This window comes from Ambystoma mexicanum, chromosome 4p (genome assembly GCF_040938575.1).
Source record: "Ambystoma mexicanum isolate Mex_15411 chromosome 4p, UKY_AmexF1_1, whole genome shotgun sequence".
NCBI classification, from domain to species: domain Eukaryota; kingdom Metazoa; phylum Chordata; class Amphibia; order Caudata; family Ambystomatidae; genus Ambystoma; species Ambystoma mexicanum.
Window position 1 is genome coordinate 88579959 of NC_090927.1, and position 23881 is coordinate 88603839.

The following is a 23881-nucleotide window of genomic DNA, read 5'->3' on the forward strand; positions in this document are numbered from 1 at the left end:
AAAGAGAATGTATTGAGCTAAAAGAGTATTAAAACTACAAGTACCAAGAGGCCATAGGAAAGGCTGGCGTGAGGTGCCAAGGTTGTCAAAGAAGGGTCAAGCCAACCCCTTGTACAATTGAAAGTCCTTGACACGTTGCTAAAGTTTTGACGATTGGGAAAGTGTGCACCCGACTGAGGGAATTGTGGAAAAGGCGTTTGCTCCCGACTGAGGGGAACTCCTAGCGATCTGTGATTTTGTGAAACCTGCACTTGTCATAGGCTAACAGAGTGACCCAGTGAGACGAGATTGCCTTTTGGAAGTCTCTGTTTAAATTGGCAAGTGCTCTGGGAGGTTGACGCTGAGAGAAGGATTGGGGCCCGGCTGAGGGGTATATAAGGGTCAAGGGTAATCACCCGACGTGAAGATTAGCAGAAGGAACCTTTGTTTTGTTGTTTTTGCATATCAGGCCCTTTGAAGCAAGATACTTTGCAAGAGAAGAGACTTGGGTACAGAAGGCCCTGATATAGAAAAAAAGAACTGTAAGCTTGTGTTAAAGAACCCAGGAGTGTGTTGTGCTCGAGAGTCCCACCTTGTCCCATGCTAAAACGTGGGGAAGGGAGACCCCGGCTTTAACATCCTGACTTATCATTTTGTGAACACTTCTTTCTTTTCTTATGAACATTATCCCACACTATTTGTAACATAGCAGTAAGGATTGTCAATAGGTTTCTTAGTATATTCCCTTTTATTTGACTAGACTCCGGATGCTATTATTATTATTTGATGGTCGTAGCTTGCTCCCATCTTAGATTTAGGTTTAGATTAGGCGTTAATCTCACCCATTTTACAGTTTAATAAGCACCCTTGAACTGTGATCACTTGTGTCTGTCTTACTTTGAGGCCATGCCTTTCTTACAACCTACAGCCGCTCCAGAACCGGTACCTAGCCAGCACAAATGGTGCGCTGCTATGCTCAGCAGCAAGCTTCAATGATAGGAAGTGCCAAAGGGGCTCTGAACCTACAACCAAGGACAATGCAGCTGACTACAACACACTCCACAGCTGTGGGCCGTATGCCTTAAAGGATGACACAAGCCCATTGAAGAAGCTGGGAGAAGTGCCTCGACGAGTATCTACAAATGTCCCCCATAAAGAACATTTTCGAGCGAGTCGAGTTCCTCGATCCGCAACCAATGGCAACACAGACCGTTGTTAAGCTGCCGTCACTTAAAGACATCTGTGACATCTTGACTAGTGCTTCAGAGCTGCTGATCAGCACAGAAACAATGATTCCTGACCCTGAGCGACAGTGTAGGCCTGCCTAATGTTGTTCATCCAGCTTAGCTCGACGAACCGTCTTGCCGCCTGATACCCGCAGCTGACTCCTTTCTCGAACTCTGTCACAGAAGCCTGCAAAACATCTTGAAGGTGACCCGACCCTGTCAGGCACCAAGAACATCTACAGCACAAGGTACATTGTGATTTTGTCCCACTGGTCCTTCCTAGAAGGCCTCTAAAGGCATTTTAAGATTCTTTTCTCTCTTTGTGCTGAATACAAGAAACGTTAACAAACGGTGGTTATCAACCATACGGGCTTCCCTCCAGTCATTATCCAGAGTGCATCCCTTTTCCTTCTTCGAAACTGTCTGTCCTCTGCATTCCTTTACAGGGTGGGTTGAATTTCATAGTTTTGTTAGACTGTCTGTTGTGACAATAATAAAGTAGATATTTGTATACAACCTTGACTGGACACTCCTTTTATCATTGAGTAATAATTGTATTTTCGCTGTTTTGCAACTAATCAAATGATCCACAACCTGAAGAGGAGATAAGCCTGCCGTTCCATCCACGTTACCAAAACTAGACAAGGAGGTTTATAATTTTAACTGTATGCTTGCTTATTCCAATCTGTTCGGATCCATCCTGGTGTGATAGAGGTGTGTGGCCGACTGATGGTTTAGAAACCGATATTCACACATGGACCACTGCTACCCTGAAATTTGATTAATCACACATTCCCTTCCACAGCAGTGCTGACTCACAGGAGTTGACACATGTGCAATATCAATTGGGACGTTGCAGCCTTGATCATAAGTAATCCCATGCACTGTACCTAAACTCAGGCATAGTTTATTATGAGAGATTACCATGCCTCCATCATGGGGTACTCATGATCATTGTAGTTTGAGTACAGGGAGCATAGCTCAGATGTGCTTAAATGTCACCCCTGTGCTGCAATGATTTTGCTGTCGCTGTGGCGGTGGAGTGGGCATCTTGTGACCATTGAACCTGCCCTGCAGAGCAGGTGCTGAGGATCGCGCTACTGATGTAGCAGGGCACACCTGCACTATGCCTTTGCATGGAGGTGCGCCAAAGGGGATCTGGTGAGCAGATTACCCGTTTGGAGATAGAATCAGCCGTATACGTTTATGTACTAATACAAATCTCAAAAGCCAAGGCTTTGCATCCTTGACAGATGGCAATTCCTCACAAATACTCCTCCTGCCACTGCACAGGATATTGGATCCCAAAAAAATGACATGCCTCTGACAAACATGGTTGCATTAACTGAATGCAATCTTAAACCTCCACTAGCCAGTGGGGCTTTCTGGTTCTTAACTGGGGTTTTCTGGCCCTCGAGAAAGACAATGCCTGCGTGCAGTATCTCACTAAAGCCACTCACTCCAGTGCTTTGCTCCCTCAGTAACCACAGAAAGGCAGTGACCATGAGCATCACCCAGGCTCTTACTGTGACGCAGTGGCTCCCTAAAAAGTAAAGTGTAAGTGCGTGGGATTTCAATGTAACCTTCTCTCTACATACAAAAATCCTACCCTCCAATTCTAATTGCAATCCATTCCCTACACCTGCACATGCTGAATCCCCTACCCCCTGCCTCTCTGAATACAATTTTACAGACTGAAGCCAAACCTCAAAAGTGTGAGCTTTACAGAACCCCACATTCCAGTTTCTAAAGCGATTGCTTCCCCGAAACACAATTAACATTTGAGAAGTTCAACTTGGACAAACTCGACCATTTCCGAGTGATTCAGAGTTCAAGCATTCAACTATGACTAGAGAGAAGTTCTAGTTTGCAGTTCTAGCTTACCACATGTCATGTGATTTAATGAGGACATGTTTATATATGAGACACACCCCACTTTTGTCACGACCTGGTTCATCCTGAAATGAAAACAAGAGTTTAGTGTTCCATCAGGTTTAACAGCCTCCCATTACAGGTACCTGCTGTCGCGTTCTTGCACTTTAAGCCGCAGTGGAAGTGGCAGCACTTCAGATCCCCGGAGCAGTCGCTGTCGATCTTACACAGATCATCTTCAGCCTTGATACATCTGACGGTGTCTGCTGGGCACATTCCTGGTTTTGGTTTCACTAGAAAAGATTTGACAAAGATTCATCAATGACTGCCCACTCGTGATAATACTAGGATCAGCTGAACACGCTGGCTCTCATTATAGGCTTGGCAGACGCGTGGGCTAAATCATTACTGCATGTGGTGTTCCTGAAAATCTGCCCCAATATGGACCTATGAATGAACTAAGAGACTGAAGCAGAAGAATACAAAATAAGCACCGACACCTGGTAGATGACGTAGGTAATAGATATGAAATAAATCATCATTGACATCCCAGATTGATGATATGCATATATGATTACAACTGGGAAATAATCTCCCCAAATTAAATGTGCTCCCTGTGATGCAATTACTCCAACAAGTAGCCATAGCTGTATGAGGCAAGAGTTCCTCATTTAGAGACCTATTGCTGTTTTGAAAACCAAATAAGGTCAGTAATACATTGCCGCACAGTCTGGTATAGCGTAGCTAACATGAACATACACAATTAAGGGTCCTAAATATATGTGTTCTTCCACTTTTTAGATTGGTCTGAATGATGTTTTGAGGTTAGAAGATCGAGGATCGTTGTAACCACAAAAGATTTTATATCCTGACGAAGGCCTGTGTGAAATTGACGAGGGAAGCCCACCCAGGATGGGGTCTACCCTTGATGTTTAGGCCGAAACGCAGTGCGTCGACATAACAACAGTTGTTTTCAATCCTTTGGCAAACAAATATTGGGATAATGGACAACAATATATCCCATGAGATTAAAAGAGGCAAGGCAAAAATTGAACAGGCAGACAGTGTAAGGCTGTCTAGTGGACTATTATAGTGGACTATTGAGTGGGCTTCACACCTAAAACACACTGCCTGCGATTATAAGATTGAATAAGAAAAGTCTGATGCCATTTTCATTCCTGTTGTAGCTCTGTATATAGATGTTCTGAATATCTGTCAATATTACTGTTGGGTAACAATCGTACCTGTGGTCCAAGGATTAGGTCATGTTTTTTTGTTACTAACCCAAGATAAATGTGTTGAATTAATGAATGTGAATATGAAATGTACGAGGCAGCACATGCCTTTTAGCATAATCACAGTCTCGAGAGGGGAGAAATGTGGTCATTTAAAAAAAAAAAAGTGTTTTTCATAAAGGCATAAAGAGCAACTAATACTCTTTCTGGGGCTGTATGTGGTGTTTTCGTTGGTTGACATCATAGTCGACTGTGTTTCAGCTAGTGTGGGTATTCAGCATTAAAATACAGGAGAAGGAGGAAGTCTGATTTTTGTTGTTTGATAATGTAATCACCCTTGTTATGTCACAGACCACTCAAGAAATAAAAAGTAATGGTTCGACCTACTATATACTCAATATGGACATCCATGCGATCAGAAGTGATGGATGTACAGTTCTACAGATTCTGCTTGCAGTATTTATGGAAATCAGTCTACAATATTTGTTACTCTAATTTTGAGGATGGAAATGGATTATACGAGGCAGGCATATAGCAGTTGAGGGCCATGTTAGAGGAACAATGAAATGGGCTAAGATCGAAAAACAGAATCGTAAACCAGACATTTACGAAGCAATAATTGAGAATATAAAAGTAATTTGTGATACTGCAACAAATGAGACCACAACACTGAGGGAGAATCGTGCCATGGCTCCAAGCCTACATCCCTTTTTTACAAATCCATCAAGGACAGTCAAACATCGATTATTGAAGCAACACAGATGGTTTGATGCCTGTTGCAGGACAGCCAAGGGGTGAATTGTCTCATGCTTAACGGAGGGTCCGCCAGTTGATAAATCCTGCCTCTGGGAGATTCGTGCATCCAACCAAACATGATCAAAATGAAAAAGGAACCATCCATAGGGGTAGATTGGAAACCCTACTTGATGCTTGCAGGAATGGTGATTCATGTCTATTCTGGAAACTGGTGGTGGGGAAAGGTGAATACGAACTCTGTGACCTACAGTGCAGCATAGGCCCAGATTCATGGTGTGAGGAATCACGGGTATCAGATGAGGATGACCCAGAAAAAACTTGTGGATTGCTACCAGAAGAAGAAAATTACTGCATCACTGTAACAGAGGTAGAGGAGGCCATAAGAGCAATGGGGGCGTGGGAAAAACCGGAGCCCGAACAAAATCCTAATTTGACATCTACAAAGTTGAGCCATCAGTCTGGGGGCCAGTGCTATACTGTGTTTTCAATGCCATTATTTGCTTGGGAACAGTTCAAAAATCTTGGCGCGTGGCAGAGATAGTGCCCATTTATAGAAAGGTAGGGAAGGGCATCCCAGGAAACTATCGCCCAATTTCCCTACTTGATGCGGCAGGCAAACTCTTCTCTAAAGCCATTCTTGAGCGCCTCCAGGCTTGGGTCGACTCAGCAGGTAAAATGAGCCTCCTCCAAGCTGGCTTCCAGCAAGCTACTAGCACAGCTGACCAGAGTTTTCAGGGCACAGCTGACCAGAGTTTTCAGGGCACTGCTGACCAGAGTTTTCAGGGCATTGCTCACCAGAGTTTTTGCCTCCTTCGGATATTGATGAAATATAACACCCTGAAAAGAGCTCCCCAAATTAAATATGCTCCCTGTGATGCGATTACACCAAAAAGTAGCCATAGTTGTATGACGATCAAAAATGTACGCAGTCTTTGTTGATCTGAAGACTGCCTTCGACTTTGTCCCGAGGAAACATCTTTGGCAGGTTCTGGCAAATCATAAAATCCCCCAAACCTTACTGGCTATTATACGGTCATTATATTCAAGAAACATTGTGCCAGTACATTGGGGTCTTGGGGGAGAAGTTACCCAGCCTTTGATGTTCAGAGAGGTGTGCACCAGGGGTGTGTCCTGGTGCCCCTCCTCGTCTGCCTCTATATCAAGGAAGTACTGGAGGGAGGGATAGTCAGTTGCCAGGGCCCTCCCCCACCACAAGATGCGAACAGATAAATTCCAAGTGCTGTTCTGTGACGATGATGCAGTGCTGCTGTCAACCACACTGATGAGTCACAAACACGCCATTGCCAGATTTACCAGCAGACGTGAAGAACTTTGGCTGGAGTTAAATAAGGCAAAAAACAAAGCAATGGTCTGTAGATACAGATCAGCAAAATGCATCAATCTGAACATAGACATCGATGGTACACAATTGGAGCAGGTCACTGCCTATGACTACCTGGGCAACAGATTCCTAGAAACTGGTCTCTGGACACAGCAACTAATCAAAGCCAATATGACCTTGGACAAACACAGCAGAGGGATTAGGAAACTCTCGGCAAACCATGGTGAGGGTGCTGTGACTCCAGCACTCCAACTCTATAGCATCCAAGCCCTGCCATCAGCACTTAACGGCACAGACATTTGGGGGCACACAAGAGCTCAGTCCCTGGGCGTTACAGCAAACAGATTTATTAAATCATTGCTCTTGCAGTCAAAGGGTGCACCAAATGCTGTTCTTCGCCTAGAGTGACCTGTGCCCAATAGAAGACCAAATAAACGTCAAGCCTATACTATACTGGACGAGAATATGGACAGTCCCAGGCTTGCCAAGATACAGAGGTGCAATACGATATATTTTATTTTGTATTTATTTTTATTTATTACATTTGATTATACGCCCAAATCCGGGGGTATCATGGTGTAGGTGACAAGGTTACAGTAAAGCTTTCTGGTTACAAGGGCAGAAGATGTCAGCTGACAATAATGACAATTTCATGGTAGTTACAGAGCAAGTATAGGTTAACAGCAGTGTAAACCTAGTTATTCAGCAACATGTGGTGATGAACAGGGCTAATGAGGGCAGGCAGGTTAGAATTAGTGGAACAGCCAGGTTTTTATCAGATTCTTAAAGTGAGTGTGTGCTTATTGCTTATGTTCGAGGGGAGTGAGTTCCAGATTCTGGGAGCTGCTACAGGGAAGCTGGAACCTCCTGTTCTTGAGTTCTTGAAGCGAGGGATGAGTATGTGAGTGCTGGAGGTAGATCTGAGAGATCTAGTTAGCGTTTTGTGAGGCATTGATTGAGCTAGGTAGGGGCGTTTTGGGCGATGCATTTGTGTGTGGTGGTAAGTGTTTTGTGTAGTATTCTAGCTTGTATAGGTAACCAGTGTACCTCTCTCCTTGTCTGTGAAATGTGGTCCCTGTATTTGATTCCAAGTGCTGCTCTTAGTGCTTTTTTTTGCAATAATTGCAATTTGGCTATATTTTTCTCTGTGGTTCCTAGCAAGAGTATATTACAACAGTCTAGCTTAGACAGAATGAGGGTTCTTTCTAGGGTGAATTCTGTTCTGTGCAGTGAGAAATTGGCCCTGGTAAGCATGCCGGTACCGTACTTCCTGGACCGCCATACTACGGGCTCTGCTTCGGGTTTTTCCCGGTGGGTGTAACGGCACCTGCGAGCAGAGCACGTCGGATGCAACAGCACCATTCTGAATGGTGCTGGTGCATCCGACGTCCCCATCCCCATTCAGCCCTATGGGGCTGAATGGGGATGCGGAGGCCCTTGATTCCGGCACCCGAAAATGGGCAATTACCGGGTCTGCCGAACTCGGCATGACCTGGTTCTTGCCCAGTCACAAGTGCCGGAAAAAATTAAACTCCGGTGGCAGCCGTGCCATTTTTAACGGCACAGCTACAGTCAGAGTTGTAATGAGGGCCATTGTCCACTAAGGGCAATGAGTTTAGCCGTGTAGGCGGTGGATGAGGCGAGTGAGTTGACATGTTTACTCATGGTGAGACCTGAGTCTAGGTATACACCTAAGGTGTTGACTTGGTTTGAGATAGGGATAGGAGGACCATCTATATCAATAGATGTATAGTCCTTGTGTAACCTTTTCAGTCGGGCTGGGGAGCCTACATTGAGGATCTCAGTCTTTTCGCCATTAAGGCATAGACTGTTTGTTGCCATCCAATTTTGGATGAGAGAGTAGATTTTATTTCTGAGAATAGACTCTTGTTCTTGATTGCCAGTGATTGGGATGAGTATCTGAGTATCTTCCGCAAAGTTAGTATAGATTACACCGGTGTCATCTAATGCTGCAAAAGCTTTGTGTAGGCATTGTAGAGAGTGGGAGAGAGGCACGATCCTTGGGGTACGCCTAGAGGTACTAGTATCGGGTCAGCCACCTCCTCGCCGATGGCTACTCTGCACGTACGTTCTGATAAAAAATGATTTAACCCATGTGGTTGCATCATTTGAAAAATTCAAGTTTTTTGATAATGCTAGGCATAATTTGTCATGGTCCACTAGATCGAACACAGCGGACAGATCATGTAATAGCAGGATGCATAGGTTCCCTGAGTCTCTGATGGCGCCCATCTGATTTCTTAGGTCAAGTAATGCTGTCTCTGTACTATGTTTAGGTCGAAAGCCAGATTGTTTATTGCCTAACAGGTGATTGTTTTCTAAGGGTGATTGTACTTCAGTGTATGCTATTTTGTCCATTATTTTGAGGAGGAAGGGGACTGTGGTAATGTGTCTGTAGTTAATGGGAATAGTAGGATCCAGTGCGGGTTTTTTCAGTAGGGGCGTGACCCAGGCTTCTTTAAGGTCAGTGGGGATGGAGTTAGTACTGAAGGATGAGTTTATGAATTTGGTGATAACAGGTGCTACAGTGGGAGCACAGGTCTTAACTAGGTTAGCGGGAAAGCTGTCTCCTTTGCAATTAGATGGTTTGAGGGAGGCAATAGTCTTAAGTACTTGGTCTTGGGTAACCAGGGTGAAGTTGAACTGGGAAGCTGATGTTTCATTATCAGTCAAATAGATAGAGGAGGTTTCAGCAGTGTGTGCTAGTAATTTTCTTTTCATTACAATTTTGTTTTGGGGGGAATTGATTTTGGTGGCTAGGGCATTCTGTATGGTGGTACACCATGCTTTACTGGCGATAGCGGGGCTAGGAGGTGGGATGGGTGTTTTCAATTCACTAAGGATTGAGAACAGCTCTTTACTGTTGGAGGCGGCATTGGTAATGCGTACATTCAGGGTACTGGCTTTATGGGTGATGACTGCAAGTTTATATTTATATTTTTGAGAGATAACCTGGAGCTCTTTTTTGGACTCATTGGAAGGTTTTTTTTCTATTTCTATTTAGATGTTCTAGTGCTGTTTTGTTTCTTCTGAGTTCGATAGTTTCAATATTGAATCAGGAGTTGCTACGTTTAGATCTGGGCAGTTTGGACTTGCATGGAGCTACTTCGGCGATAGAAGTGTTCAAGCAGGTGTGGTAGAGACGGGAGATGCTGTCAGGATTAGTGTTCATTATGGGCTGTGCTTTGAGTAGTTTAGTGAGGACTGGGGTCAGGTTTTCTGGTGTGAGCCTATGTGAATTTCTCACCAGAATTGGAATATGTGGTGGTAAAGGTGAATCTTGTGCTTTTGTAGTTGATACGTTGAAGGGAACTTGAAAATGATCTGACCAGGAGACTTTTAAATGTCTTCAAGGGATACTTTGGCATTCAGGGTTAGAATCCAATCTAGGATTCTGCCTTTAGTATGTGTGGGTGTGTTGACAATTTGGGAGAACTGCATTTCTTGTAGTGCAGTGTGGAAGGCTGTGGCTTTGTGGTCACAGGCGTCGATGAAACCCAAGTTGATGTCTCCTAATAGGATAAATTTAGTCTTTGGTTTCAGGAGAAAGGTAATAAGTAAGGGGATATCTATATCCGGGTGATTCGCGGAGTTAGGTGCTCTATAGACTATGCGGAAGTTGATGGTTGTTTTGGGGTCAGTAGATAGTTTAAGGGCTAGAAACTTGTAACCGTCTATTATATCTGTTTTGCCAGCTATGAACTGTATCAAGGTTTTAGCGATGATGGCTACTCCTCCTCCCGTAACATCTGGGCAGTCAGTTCTAAGAATGGTTTAGTCCGGTGGGATGGCTGGAGTCAGTAAGGGACCTGAAGCTGGGTGGAGCCAAGTTTCACTCATTACTAAGAAGAGTAGTTGATGTTCCAAGATGAGGTTGTGTGCGTCGATGGCATGTGCACCTAGGGACTGCATGTTTCAGGTGCATGTTGGGAGAAGAGTTATGTAGAATGTGTGTGGAGGGTAGATCTATGTGGTCTCTATTAGCCGACTGAGCTGTAAAATGGGACTGCTGAAGTTTGGGTTGTGAGAATGTCTCGATTAATACTGCAATTTGTATTGCTTTTTTAACAATGTATGCTTTGATGGTTTGTATGCCGAATAAAGCTGATGTGACTGATTTATGATAATAAACAGTAGTGGTTCATAAATGTACTGTACAATTTGCTTGAACGAATAAAAGGGTAACTTCTGACTGTGCTGTGAATTTCATGGCAGCCATATGGTTAGTTTGGGGTTTCTTCCTGAACATGCACAGACAAAGGTCATGGATGACCATGCTTTGTCTATGACATTTGCCGTGGTGGTCCATGGAAAACTACAGATGTTACATTGCTCAGGGACAAAGCAGGAATAACCATGGTCAAATTGTGATTATTTAAACATGGACATATGTGGTTGGCCAGAGCCTGAAGAGTTTGAATATACAATTATAACCAAGGATAGTCTTCAACATAAAGATGTATAGAACAAAGAACTTTGTCAGTAGAGTGCACACATAAGAAATGCAGAGAAACGTGTAAACAAAGAAAATTGCCCTTGAAGTGGAATTATGTATGCACTGCAGTATTTTGAAGATGTGTGCTGTGCTTCCACTTGGTATGGAATGTCTCTTTGGAATGTCTTCTCTTGCCCCTCTGTTTCTGTCTACCTGGATTTAACCCCCGGAGAACACCCTTCTATGAGGACAGAATACATTAGAGATAATCTTACAGTTGAACAAAGTTTGCTCGCGGTCTGCAGAAGAACAGTTATGAGGTGAAATGCAAGAACTGAAACATGTGTAGCGTGGAGGAGAGGCTGGAGAGGAGGTAGTCATATATCTAAGAAGCACAAGTGCAAAGCAAAAGTGGAGGTGAGTATTAATATATTGTAGCTGAGGTGTGTTATTAAATGGTGTCCTAGGACTTCAGCATGGTTGAGGCAGAGGCTCAGTAGCATAGTAGAGAAAGGGCATCACAGGGCCCCAACCCCCTCTTCCTCGCACCTGTCTGTACGTATGCATGACCTAAATATACTAGGACTAGCAATGTTCGTCTGTCCTGTCCACCTCCCCCAACTGTAACACTTCATGCACTTGCACTAGGAGAAATGTTGCCAGGCCAGTAGGCTAGTTCTCTGTTTAGATTCATCAGGAAACTTCAAGGCCTCAGAATGATTACTGTATTCCCTTGTTCCCCTCCCACCTCGAAACACTTTGAAGCACTTCCCGTGTATAAGCGCGGTATAAATAAACAATTACAATTACTGAAATGGTTTACAACAGATGCAGTGAAGTCACAATTAGTTCTCAAGATGACACAGGGCAATCACAGCTGGCAAACACAGTTTAATTGCAAGACTAGAGTATATGGTATTACTGCCGGCAGGGAAATGGGCAGATGATGCCAACCTACTATCTCAATATGCTATGCTCTTCTGTGTTTGTGCAAGACCCACCTTTCCCATCTTGCCTGAGTCCACCACCACTGGGATACATGGAGTAACCCATGAAAGGAAAGTCATAATGTGACAGAGACACTGCAGGTGGAGTCAATATCTATCAATTTCCTACTGGAATCTCTGGGATCCCGTTTCTTGAGTGATCTTTTGATCTGGTCATCACTAACCCAGACTCTGATTGTAGTCCCAGACATTACATTACGCTATTACCTGGAACGGCGTCCCTGCATTCTTTTGTGCAAACCTGGATGCAACACTTCTGGGTGCCGCCGCAGTCAGCGTCATTGTTGCACATGTGATTGTACGGCGGTGGGCGATCACACCATGAGATGCGCCGTGGACACTCTCCAGGTTTCTCTGCGACAGAGATATAAACACGCATTAAAATCTCACACAAAATTCCATGAATCATCTCTAAATCTCATCATTACAAAAGTTTAAATGTATTAAAATGATAATATGCGAACAGATGGATAAGACCCGCATCACACATGGACATGCTCTTGTCGCACTCTCTCACTCTCGCACTTTAACATTAGGAAATTTGATCCCTGGGCAGGTACTATATTTTTGAGATAATGTAGACCACGTATTAGTGATGAATTTGCCTCACGTCTATAGATTTACCCTGTGGTGCCGCCATCCAGTAAAAATGAAAACATGACTTTGTAAAGGACCCCACACAACCTCCATGCCACTCTAGATACCTACTGTACCTTGCATCATCACTTTCCCAAGAAGCCCCCTAACAATTCAGCCAGACCACCTCCCCTGCCATTCCCTACAAAAATTTCACAGATGACACCAAGATTCTCCAAAACTCACAGGCAACTACTCCCACGACTCCACCTTCATTAAGCAAACTTACAGCATCATACAAAAGTGGATGGCCAACCATCACCTTTGCCTCAACAATGACAAAACTGAGACACTCATTGTGGGCTCCCCTCACAGCCTGAAATCCCTTCACCCTGCATACGCCTCCTTCACCATTGACGGCAACCCCATCCCGTTTTCAAGCCAGGAAGAACCCTTCGGGTCTACCTAGATGCGGAACTCACCATGCACACGCAGACCACTTCCCTTACCTTCTACACTGCTTACACTACTAAGCTGATTAGCCTTAGCTGAACATTCTTGGCACCTGCCAATTGCTTAATAGTAGCCAGAGCCATCACTGGCAGTAAATTGGATTATTGTAATGTCCTATTCACAGGTACCTCAGTTAACTCTTGCTAAACAATGCTTTCAGAGCTGCCTGGGGTCTTAAGCACACAGACCACATCTCGCAAGCAAGAAGAAACGCCCATTGGCTCCCAATCAAAGCACGTATAGATTTCAAGACCCATACAATTGCCACCATTACATTCAAAACACATTTTAGGTAAGCAGCAACCTAATGTAGACTTATTAAGGACAGACTAGCAGCAAGTCAGGGGAAGCAAGACCCAGTTGGAGGACACTCATACAGTTATCCTAATAGGACTAACCTGGCGAAACCAACACATTACTTTTGTAAAGAGGCACAACCTAATCACAGGAGAGTAAATTACCTTCACATCTACTTTCTACTAGACTGGCAAAACTCTGGCTAAGGAAGAAAAGATGTTAACCATACTTTTGAGAATAGTGCATCACACATTCAATTTCAGTAAGAACTTGTGTAACTGTTCACTCTTAATATTACAGTTACCAACCAACTCTTTACAAGTAAGTAAAACACTTGATTTATTTTCTAGGCCAAAGTCCCAATCCCTTCAAAGTCTTTCCCTGATTCTTGGAGCATTAGTGTTCTCAGTAGCAGGAGGGGGGTCACTAAGACTAGTGACCAACAGGCAGTGTTAGAATAAGTTCTTTAGTAGCAAAAGTCAGAGTTCCTTAGGAAAACTGGGCAAACAGGTGAGTACCTTACTTTTAGAGTTAGAAGAGAGTCCAGGGGCTTCACAGAAGACACCCTAGTAGAATTCTAGCAGTGGGACTGGGTGCACTGAATGAGGGACCTCCCAATCACAGAAAACACCCCAGGACTACACAGAAATCCCAAAATGCTTAAGGTAAGTATATACCCCAGCCAACACAGTACCTCAGCAATGAAGATTGCAGCAGGGGATCTTCAGGGTCTGCAGCCAAATACCCGGTCAGTGGATTCCTTGTCCTGGAGATTGAACACAAGACCTCAGAAGGGACCTCAGAAGGGACTGGCTCAGAATGCAGAAGGGAATGGCTCAGAATGCAGGTCTTCTTGGGTCTAGTAGGTCCCACCAGGCTCTGGGTTCAGGGCATCGTTTTCGGAGTCCCCAGGTTGATTGGAAGGAGGGGCTACAGCAGGCTCCGGTTACACAACAGGCTCTCTGGTCGCTGGAAATCATCTCTGCTGCTTTTCCTTCGTCATCCTCTTCAGTTTTCTGTTCCAGTGGTCGACATGACTTCAACTTACAAGTTTCACTATTTATCAGGAACTACAGCACAACCTCTGCATTATCTCCCACATTTTACAAGAAAGGGCGGTCTAGTTGTCCAATCAGGACAGCCAGCCCCCCACTGGGATTTGTCCCAATTGAAGCAAGGCGTAAGACAAAGGATGAAGACGTTTTGGACTCCTGCCCCACTTCCTATGCTTACAGACTGACTGGAGCCTGGGCGGAGTGTCCAGGGGACTCCCGCCAAAGACAAAACTCAAACAAAGGAATTTCCTGCCCTGGATGTCAGGGGAAGGAACAATAAATGACAAGAAACACTAAAATGGCAGAAAAAGAAGACAGGGACCATTTGGGTAAAATGAGCACCCTTAGGTGCCTTTACTGCAGCTGTGATTACAGCCCGCGGTAAAGGTACACCAAATTAGTAAAAGGTATCACTGCCACCAGCCATTAAAGGTAAGCTTGTCACTGTAACAGACTTGTTACAGTTTAAATGTGAAAGGGGATACATTGTATCTCCCCAGCACTCCACATAAGGTGGGGTGTGCTGGTTTCACAGAAGTAAATGTAAAAGGGATCCAAAGATCCTTTTCTACCCTTGGTAACTGTAGTTCTCTCACGGTTAGCACAAGAAAGTTAAATGGGGAGCCCCTAAGGCAACCCAGCAACAACAGACACTTATTGCCAATAAGTTGTTAGACATGATAACTTTAAAAAGACACTATGGAGAGTCTTAAAAATGACACCCATAAAAAGAGTTAAAGATAGGTGAGTGTGGAAAAAGGTTCCCACTCAACTGAGGTATTAATGAAAAATATCCCACTAGAAAAGCAAAAAGTTCTGGGGTTGAACCAGGAAAGGAAGATTTACCAGCTCTGTGGAAATCTTACCTAACAGTAACACCACTCATAACACTTTACCATCATACGTTTAAGTGTTATAGTAACAACTTGTTACATGGTGTACCCCCTTAACTGAGGCTACGGCATGAAGATGTCCAACCCAATTGGCAACATGGCCAATCTTGCTGTTCACACCCTAACCTAGCCAGTGAGGTCACCCAGCAAGTATTACACGTCCACAAAATGGCGCTGAGTACCACTGCGAGGAACGCTGAATGCCGGACCTTGTCTGACCACAGCCTGATGTATTGACCTTTCCCATGATCAAAAAGGTAAGATTACGATGGATCCGAGTTAAATTAGGGATCACAGGCTCACACACACTGACACAACAATTGATCTGCAACTACTGTGACTAGACTATAGGCCCCGGTTCCTATTGACCCTTCATACTGCTCACTTCCACTTTGATCAAATCATATTTTAAGCAGGAGACGTATAACATTACGGGTGAGGTGTAGTCCCTGTTGGCAAGTGAGTCTGAAATGTACGCCCAATCGATACTCACTGTGGTCAAGAATCATGTAAACATTACTCATTGTATCTTTTCTCTTTCTTTCCCCTTTCCCCCCTCTTTTCCCTCTCACATTTCCTCTCTTGGGATGATCGTTATGCAATACAATTTAATTGTATATAATGTTTTTCATTGTACCAAACACGGACGCTATATACATTGACGCTACTTTTCGATGTGTATAAACACTATGTACATAGTGATGGAAATGCCACAAATCGCACTCATGTCACGGTGTGGAGCTTCACGTCTTTCCATCTTGGGACTCACACTTTTGGTGACACACTTCTTTATTGAAGGCGTTGTGTACACTGTATGTGATGGATGTTTTTGTAATTTTAACCAGCCTTGAAAAAGACCCATAAGGGTTTAAAACACGTCTTGGCTGTGGCTAATCCAATTCCTACAAAGGAATTTATTTATCGTAATTGCACATTAAAACCCCTTGACCTAGCACTGAAACTACAACTGTTTCACTGTATTCAATATTATCGACAGTGCCAGCGTGGCAGTGCCACACGGAACTTGCCACTCATATTTTTAGGATGGGTCCTGCATTATTTAACACTAAATACAAAACCTCATGGAAGTGCTGCTATTCATCAGAACCAATGCGTGAAGGGACAGTACTGCTCTTCGTCAGAATTAATGCGTGAAGACCCAGTACTGCTCTTCGTCAGAAGCAATTCATGAAGGTACAGTACTGCTCTTCATCAGAAGCAATGTGTGATGGGAAAGTACTGGCTATCCCCAGAGGCTATGCATGAAGGGACAGTACTGCTCTTCATCAGAAGCAATGCGTGAAGAGACAGTGCTGCTCTTCATCAGAAGCAATGTGTGAAGGGGGAGTACTGCTCTTCATCGGAAGCAATGCGTGCAGGGACAGTACTGCTCTTCATCAGAAGCAATGTGTGATGGGGCAGTACTGGCCATCCCCAGAGGCAATGCTTGAAGGGACAGTACTGCTCTTCATCAGATGAAATGTGTTAAGGGCCTGTACTGCTCTTCATCAGAAGCAATGTGTGAAGGGACAGTACTGCTCTTCATCAGAAGCAATGTGTGAAGGGACAGTACTGCTCTTCATCAGAAGCAATGTGTGAAGGGCCAGTACGGCTCTTCATCAGAAGCAATGCGTGAAGGGACAGCTCTTCATCAAAAGCAAAGCATGAAAGGGCAGTACTGCTCTTCATCAGAAGCAATGTGTGAAGGGCCAGTACTACCTTCCATTGGAAGCAATGTGTGAAGGGGCAGTAATCCTCTTCAACAGAAGCAATGTGTGAAGGGACAGTACTGCTCTTCATCAGAAGCAATGCATGAAGGGACAATACTGCTCTTCCCCAGAGGCAATGCGTGAAGGGACAGTACTGCTCTTCGTCAGAAACAATGCGTGAAGGGACTGTACTGCTCTTCATCAGAAGCAATGTGTAAAGGGACAGTACTGCTCTTTATCAAAAGCAGTGCGTGAAGGTACAGTACTGCTCTTCGTCAGAAGCAATGCGTGAAGGGACAGTACTGCTCTTCATCAGAAGCAATGTGTGAAGGGGACAGTACTGCTCTTCATCGAATGCAACATGGGAAGGGGCAGTACTGATCTTCATCAGAAGCAGTGCATAAAGGGACAGTACTGCTCTTCATCAGAAGAAATGTGTGATGTGCCAGTACGGCTCTTCATCAGAAGCAATGTGTGAAGGGCCAGTACTGCTCTTCCCCAGAGTCAATGCGGGAAGGGCCAGTACTGCTCTTCATCAGAAGCAATGTGTGAAGGGCCAGTACTGCTCTTCCTCAGAGGCAATGCGTGAAGGGACAGTACTGCTCTTCATCAGAATCAATGTGTGAAGGGCCAGCACTGCTCTTCGTCAGCAGCAATGCATGAAGGGACAGTACTGCTGTTCATCAGAATCAATGTGTGAAGGGACAGTACGGCTCTTCATTAGAATCAATGTGTGAAGGGACAGTTTGTTTGTTTGTTTGTTTCTTTCTTTATTTGTAACGCGCGCCGGACCCGAAAGTATCAGGCGCGAAGAAAAGAATACTTTTTACAAGTTACAAGGTTACACAATCACAAAAATGTACAGATCAATGACAAAAACGTGCAGATCAATGACAAAACGTGCAGATTAATGACAATATAACAGGTAATACATTTACATAGCAGATAGATACAGTGGAAAGGTCGGTTTGGCTATTGGTTATTTGATTGATAGGCTCACCTATGGCTCATTCTCTTTGTGCCACTTGATGCAGTTTGATCTGAAGTGTGGGTATGTTTGGTGAAGTCTTAAGGTCGGCGGGAGGGAGTTCCACAATTGAGCAACTTTGACCGGGAAGCTGTTCCCTCCAATTGTAGTCATTTTGAAAGGGTAGAGCGCTTCATCAGAAGCAATGTGTAAAGGGACAGTACTGCTCTTTATCAGAAGCAATGTGTGAAAGGACAGTACTGGTCATCCCCAGAGACAATGCATAAAGGGTCCGTACTGTCCTTCATCACAAGCAATGTGTGAAGTGACAGTTCTGTTCTTCATCAGAAACAATGTGTGAAGGGCCAGTACTGCTCTTCCCCAGAGGCAATGCGTGAAGGGATAGTACTGCTCTTTATCAGAAGCAATGTGTGAAAGGACAGTACTGGTCATCCCCAGAGACAATGCATAAAGGGTCCGTACTGTTCTTCGTCATAAGCAATGTGTGAAGTGACAGTTCTGCTCTTCATCAGAAACAATGTGTGAAGGGCCAGTACTGCTCTTCCCCAGAGGCAATGCAACACCACCCCTGCCGAACAGGCAGAAAAGGGATCTGCCTGCAATTATATCCCCTTTGCGAACACCACCCCTCCTGAACAGGCAGCCATGGGATGTGCCTGCGATTATACCCCCTTGCCAACACCACCCCTCCTGAACAGACAGCAAAGGGATCAGCCTGTGATTATATCCTGATGCCAACACCACCCCCCCTGAAGAGGCTGTAGGGGTTTGTTATGGGTTCAGCCAAAACCCCCACCTCACGTGTTGCTGGCGTGGGGATCTCAAAGTAATCCCTCGGATGTTCTGTAAGGAGTTCCATGCACCCTGAGGAGGGGATGCTTCCCAGCCAAGGGCTTCTGCATTCTGAGAACCAATCAGTGCAAGGCGAGTTTAGTTCGTTTATTTATTCCTCCACCTTTGGTAGAAGAGCGTTTCTTAATGTTTATTTTTACTTGACATGCAATTTACAGGGTGCTAGGACTCTGCCTTCCGGTGTGATTGAACATTGGAAATAGCAATGCGAGTTAACCAGTGAAATTCAGAATAGATGTGACTTAGACCTCATTGATGTTGGCAGTTTTAGGCCTCAGCAGACTTTCCTGAGTAGTAATATGCTTTGCCTGGTCCTTTATAACGTCAGAGGCATCAGTTATCAGAGCCTGATTAGCAACATCTACTACAGCCCGTCCTGTAACTTTCAGCATTTAAACTTGCGCCCCGCCCCCTCCCATTCCCGCGACATACCTTCACACACTCTCCCGCACATACATGTACTAAATCGATCTGTTTTTGGTTCGGTCTGAAGAAAGCAATCTTTCACTTCAGACCCTTTGATACTCATGAACATCTCCCCAAAGGTCCCAGGAGACCCGTATACATGAGGGGCCACTGACCTCGTGCTGTAGGGTCACTATTGCCAGTCCTGCTTTTTCCGTCCACAGTACTTTCCCGACTGGGTCCTAACAGGACATCCCTGGAAGAAGCTGCCCAGTAGCCTTCCTTTGCACACTATCAAGGGGGGTCATGAACTGCTCACCTGGTGACAATGATTACAGAGACCATGGCGAGAGTGATGAAGGCCCATTATGGCCAAGAGCACTGAGATGGGATAAGCAGGTGCGATTGCCCCTTCCCCAGTTCCTCTGCTACCCCTGCTGCCTTCGTTCAACTCCCTGGGGGCGCTCCCCTTGTACAGGGCTCTGTTGCTTACAGGTTCCTGCTCATACATATACATACTCGGTGAAACCTATGGCATGCTAGCGGTGTACATATCCAAGAAAAAGAACATAGTGTTCCATCACATCATGTACTACAGCTTAATGCAGCAGGGCAGAGCAGAACAGACTGTGCCGTAACCCGGGCTACCTATGTGCAAAGCAAAGCCAATAAAAGTATTCTTATTGCAAATCAGTCTTGCTTCCTCCAGCACAGGCCCACACTCTTAAAACTGATTTACATCACTTCACCCCCAGACAACTCACCAGAATGTGACTTAATACATTGGGTCTTATAAGTTTGGCAGCGCTGGAAAAGTGGCGGTAATTACGTTACCGCCACTTTTCCAGCAACGCCAAACTACAAGTTTGCCAGCGGGAGTTGGCTGATTTACCTCCAGCCAAGAGTTGGAGTAAATTGGGCCCCAACCACCAAAAAAGAGCCGGTATTACCTGCATCGGTAATACCAGCAATTGACTCCATGGAATTGGGAATGACTGCCGGGCCGGTAGCGGAACGTCCGTTTGCCGGTATCGTGCTGGAATTACGGGTGGGATACCGGCTAACTTATAATGAGGCCCATTTACTTTATCGTTTCTCAGGAGATGACTTGTATGTATCGTTCGTCATATATCAAACTTTACTAAATGGTTGATATTTTCTGGTATATTTAATCTCTTCACCATTGACTTTCTTTACCCCTGACCAACCCAATCCACACCCTTTTCCGTTCTTATCTTTCTATAATATTATTTGTGTTTTATTTCTCTATCTATTTTTAGATTTGTCTGTTATAAGCCAACACTATTGCATTAGATCACAGTTTGGTGGGAGATGCTAGGTTAGAGGGCACAGACATCTTTTATTATTTACCCACCCATTCACTGGCAATGAACATGTTAATCCCCATGGCCATTCCCACCCACTACCTGCCCTAAACACATCCTACTGGGATCTCTTTGAGCTAGCGCCATCCAGTGGTAACATCAAACCTTGGCCTGCCTGCTGAGTGTTAATGGCTTAAATAACACGTAAGTGAAGTACTGGTGCAATAAAATGTCTTTAACAAGTGTGACTTCAGCCACCTAATTTATATCCGCCCCTTGCATTGAAGTCCTGTTAAGAACAAGCATCGCCAAAGCCAATAGTTGTGTGTATAGGTACTAGATAGGCATTTACCAGGCACTTCTATTATATGCCCAGGTAATCATAACATGTTTTAGCCCATGCCTACACAAAAGCTAAAACTATTGACTTTGTCAATGCTTCTATAAGCTAGTGTCAGTTTTACACTGACACTAGCCACCCGCTGTGTGCACTTTTGAGTTACCTGTGCTTCTCTCCCCCGCACTTCTCCCCTTCGACTTCTCTGCACTAATGCAATTTGAATGACACAATTTGTCCTCCCTCTGTTCCCCCCTCCAAGTCTTGTCGCGCCTAGAAACACTTACATACAGGCACGTTATAAATGCCATATCATATCATATCATATCAATGGATACTTTGTCAATGAGATGTCCTTGCACTGGGTTCATTACTGCTACTTTTGAGGCGGTAACACAATTACTGCCACTTTTACGGTAGCGCAGAATAGATTTGGCCTTGAAGTGGAGGTTTTACCTCCAGCAAGATTGTAGAGGTACATTTCTCACTTCAGGTCCAAAAATGATCCGATTTATTGCAGTGGAGTTACCGCTTGCAGTAAATCTGTATTCCCCATGGAGTCCCATGGACTCAAAAAATGGGGAAATTACACTATCTTTACCCCACATGTAATCCTGTTGTAAATCTGCTGCACCAGGTGGCTGTTAAGGTAAACAAGTTTGGCGGTAGTTAACCAGAAATACCACCAAACTCGTACTAAGGTCCATAGTCACAAAAGTTTCCACACGAACTGAACTGCAGCCCCTCCATCAGACCTGATTCCTGCCAATTGGATATGAGGAGGGAAGGAGAACCTGCAGTAATGCGGTGCTCTACTAGTCTCCCTGCTCACCCTCTCGGCACTCTACTACTCTCCCTGCTTACCCTCTCAAAATGGCCGACAGAGGCCTGATATTTCCACCGACGACACTGGTGTTTGCTCCCTCACCAGCAATATCTTCATTCGAGCACCCCAATGGAGAAGGGGCGTGATGCGTAGGGATTGAGATGCGAGCTGGCAATAAAATAACTGGAGTGGACTGGGAGCCAAAAGAGACCCTGGAAATAATTTTCAAAGTGGCCACATAATGCACATTTTCAACAAGCCCAATGCTTTTCCTATGGGAACATTTGGAAACATCTCCCAAAAGAGGCCCAGGGTGCCGAGGCCTACCGGGAAATCTCCAGAGTTCCCTATAGGCCAGTCCATCCAAGGCGGCCCCCTCTTCTTCTTTGCTGTCTCTGACGTGGCCTGACCCTTAGCCAGTGAGGGTGGGGGGGGGCATTATGTGGCTAATTCCCAGCAGAGAAGCTCACTTCCAGAAGCCCTGTGGGGTTGAACCTCTGCTGACTCTCCAGGGGTTGCCTTTTTTCTTTCTTCTGTGAAACCCCAGGTGCAATATCTCGCTCCTACCTGAGGTGACGTTCTTCTGCGCCGAGGCCTGCGATGTGCAGAGGAGGCCCAAGGCCAGGGCCAGGGTGCTTACTGCAGACGCCTTCATGCTGCTGTCGGGGACAGTGTCTGACTCCCCAGCATGCTGCTCCCTGCCATTTAAAGGCGCACGCAGGTGGGAAGGGAGGGGGCAGTGACAGGTGTCCTGAGCACATGCCAAACCCATTGCACAACAGGTTGTTTCGCAACCGGAGAGTGCTGGGGAAATGTCCGGGGAACATCCATTCACATGAACCCGGAATTTGATTTTGTGTTCCTTCCGTGTATTTGCCAATCGCTGTCACCTTGTATCAGTGCATTGCTTCACTGAGCCCCACGCGGTCCATTTGGAGGCGAAATATCCCCTCCCCTCCAGGGAAACATTACCTTTCTATCACTGTCCATTGAACACGAGTAGCTGCATTTTATTTTTATTTTTTATTTTTTTATTTTACATTTGTATAGCGCACATGCAGCCCTTGGGCATCGCAGCGCTGTTACTTGTGAGTAGCTTAGTTACAGATAGAAAACATTTGCATGTGGGTTGTATATACATTACATACAGTTGCATAACATACATTAGAGCATTCTAGTCTTGCGGGACTAGATCTTGAGTTAGCTGGCGTGTGGTCAGTGCTCATGAAAAGAGCAGTGTTTTCACCGCTTTGCGGAATGCCAGAGGGGAGTTTTCTCCATGAAGGGCAGGTGGTGATAGGGCGTTCCACTGCTGAGCTGCTAGGTATGGGAAGCTGTGCCTCCTGCTCGGGTCTCTTAATTTTAGGTACTGTGAGCATGTTCCTGTAGGGTGTTCTAGTCGGTCCTGTAGAGGAGATGGGGTGAATTCTTTCTGAGAGGTGGGGGGTGGGGGCAGTTACGTGGATACACTTATGTGTGAGGGCAAGGGCTTTAAAGATAACTCTGTCTTTAACTTGGAGCCAGTGCGCCTGTTTCCTGGCGGCCGTGATGTGTTCCTTTTTCGGGATGCCAATGGCTGCGCGCAAGGCATTGTTTTGGACACTTGTAGCTTTGCCATGTGTTTTGTAGATATGCCTAGGAAGAGGACATTGCAGTAATCCAGTCTCCATCCTGTAATAGCTCCTGCAATGGTAATTCAGTGATCCTCAGAGAGGTATGGTCTGGCTGCAGGCGTGATTTTGGCATGGTAGGCCTCCGCGGAGGCGATGGCATTGACTTGTCTGGTCATTGTCAGGTTAGAGTCAAGTTAAACTCCCAGTGTCTTTACTGAGTTGGCAATTGGGATTCTGATACAGTCAATGAGGAAGTGGCTAAACTGAGTGTTTCATTGGAGCCTACCAGGAGCATCTCAGTCTTGTCTGAGTTTAATTTGCCGCCATCAATGCTTGGCTGGTGTTGTAGATGTCGTTGAGAGTCCTGGAGTCGGTGTCGCAGTCTCCTGTCAGTGTAAGGAGGATCTGGCTATCGTCCACATAGTTAGTGTACGAGATACCCACTGAGTCGAGAATGAGGAAGAGGAGGGCATGTGAAAATATTGTAAAGTGTGGGCGAGATTCATGGCCCTTGTGGTACGCCACACAGAATGAGGGTGAGTGAGGCGGAGGCCAGGTCAGAGAAGACTTGCATGGTCCTTCCTTGCAAGAAAGAAGAGATCCATGTTGTGGAACTTGG

At 45.1% G+C, this 23881-nt stretch overlaps 1 protein-coding gene across 4 annotated transcripts in view; it reads right to left on the reverse strand.

Moving 5' to 3' along the window:
- LOC138453020 (balbiani ring protein 3-like) overlaps nt 1-22369 on the reverse strand; it is a 140312-nt gene extending 117943 nt beyond the window's left edge. For all 4 annotated transcript variants that reach the window (XM_069605435.1, XM_069605434.1, XM_069605433.1 and 1 more), the window contains exons 1-3: nt 22217-22369; nt 12081-12227; nt 3224-3370 (exon numbers count right to left, since the gene is read on the reverse strand). In XM_069605435.1, coding sequence (XP_069461536.1) covers nt 3224-3370; nt 12081-12227; nt 22217-22304 — 382 coding nt within the window. In that variant the 5' untranslated portion in view covers nt 22305-22369. The remainder of the gene's footprint in view (nt 1-3223; nt 3371-12080; nt 12228-22216) is intronic.
- Between the last annotated feature and the right edge of the window lie 1512 nt (nt 22370-23881).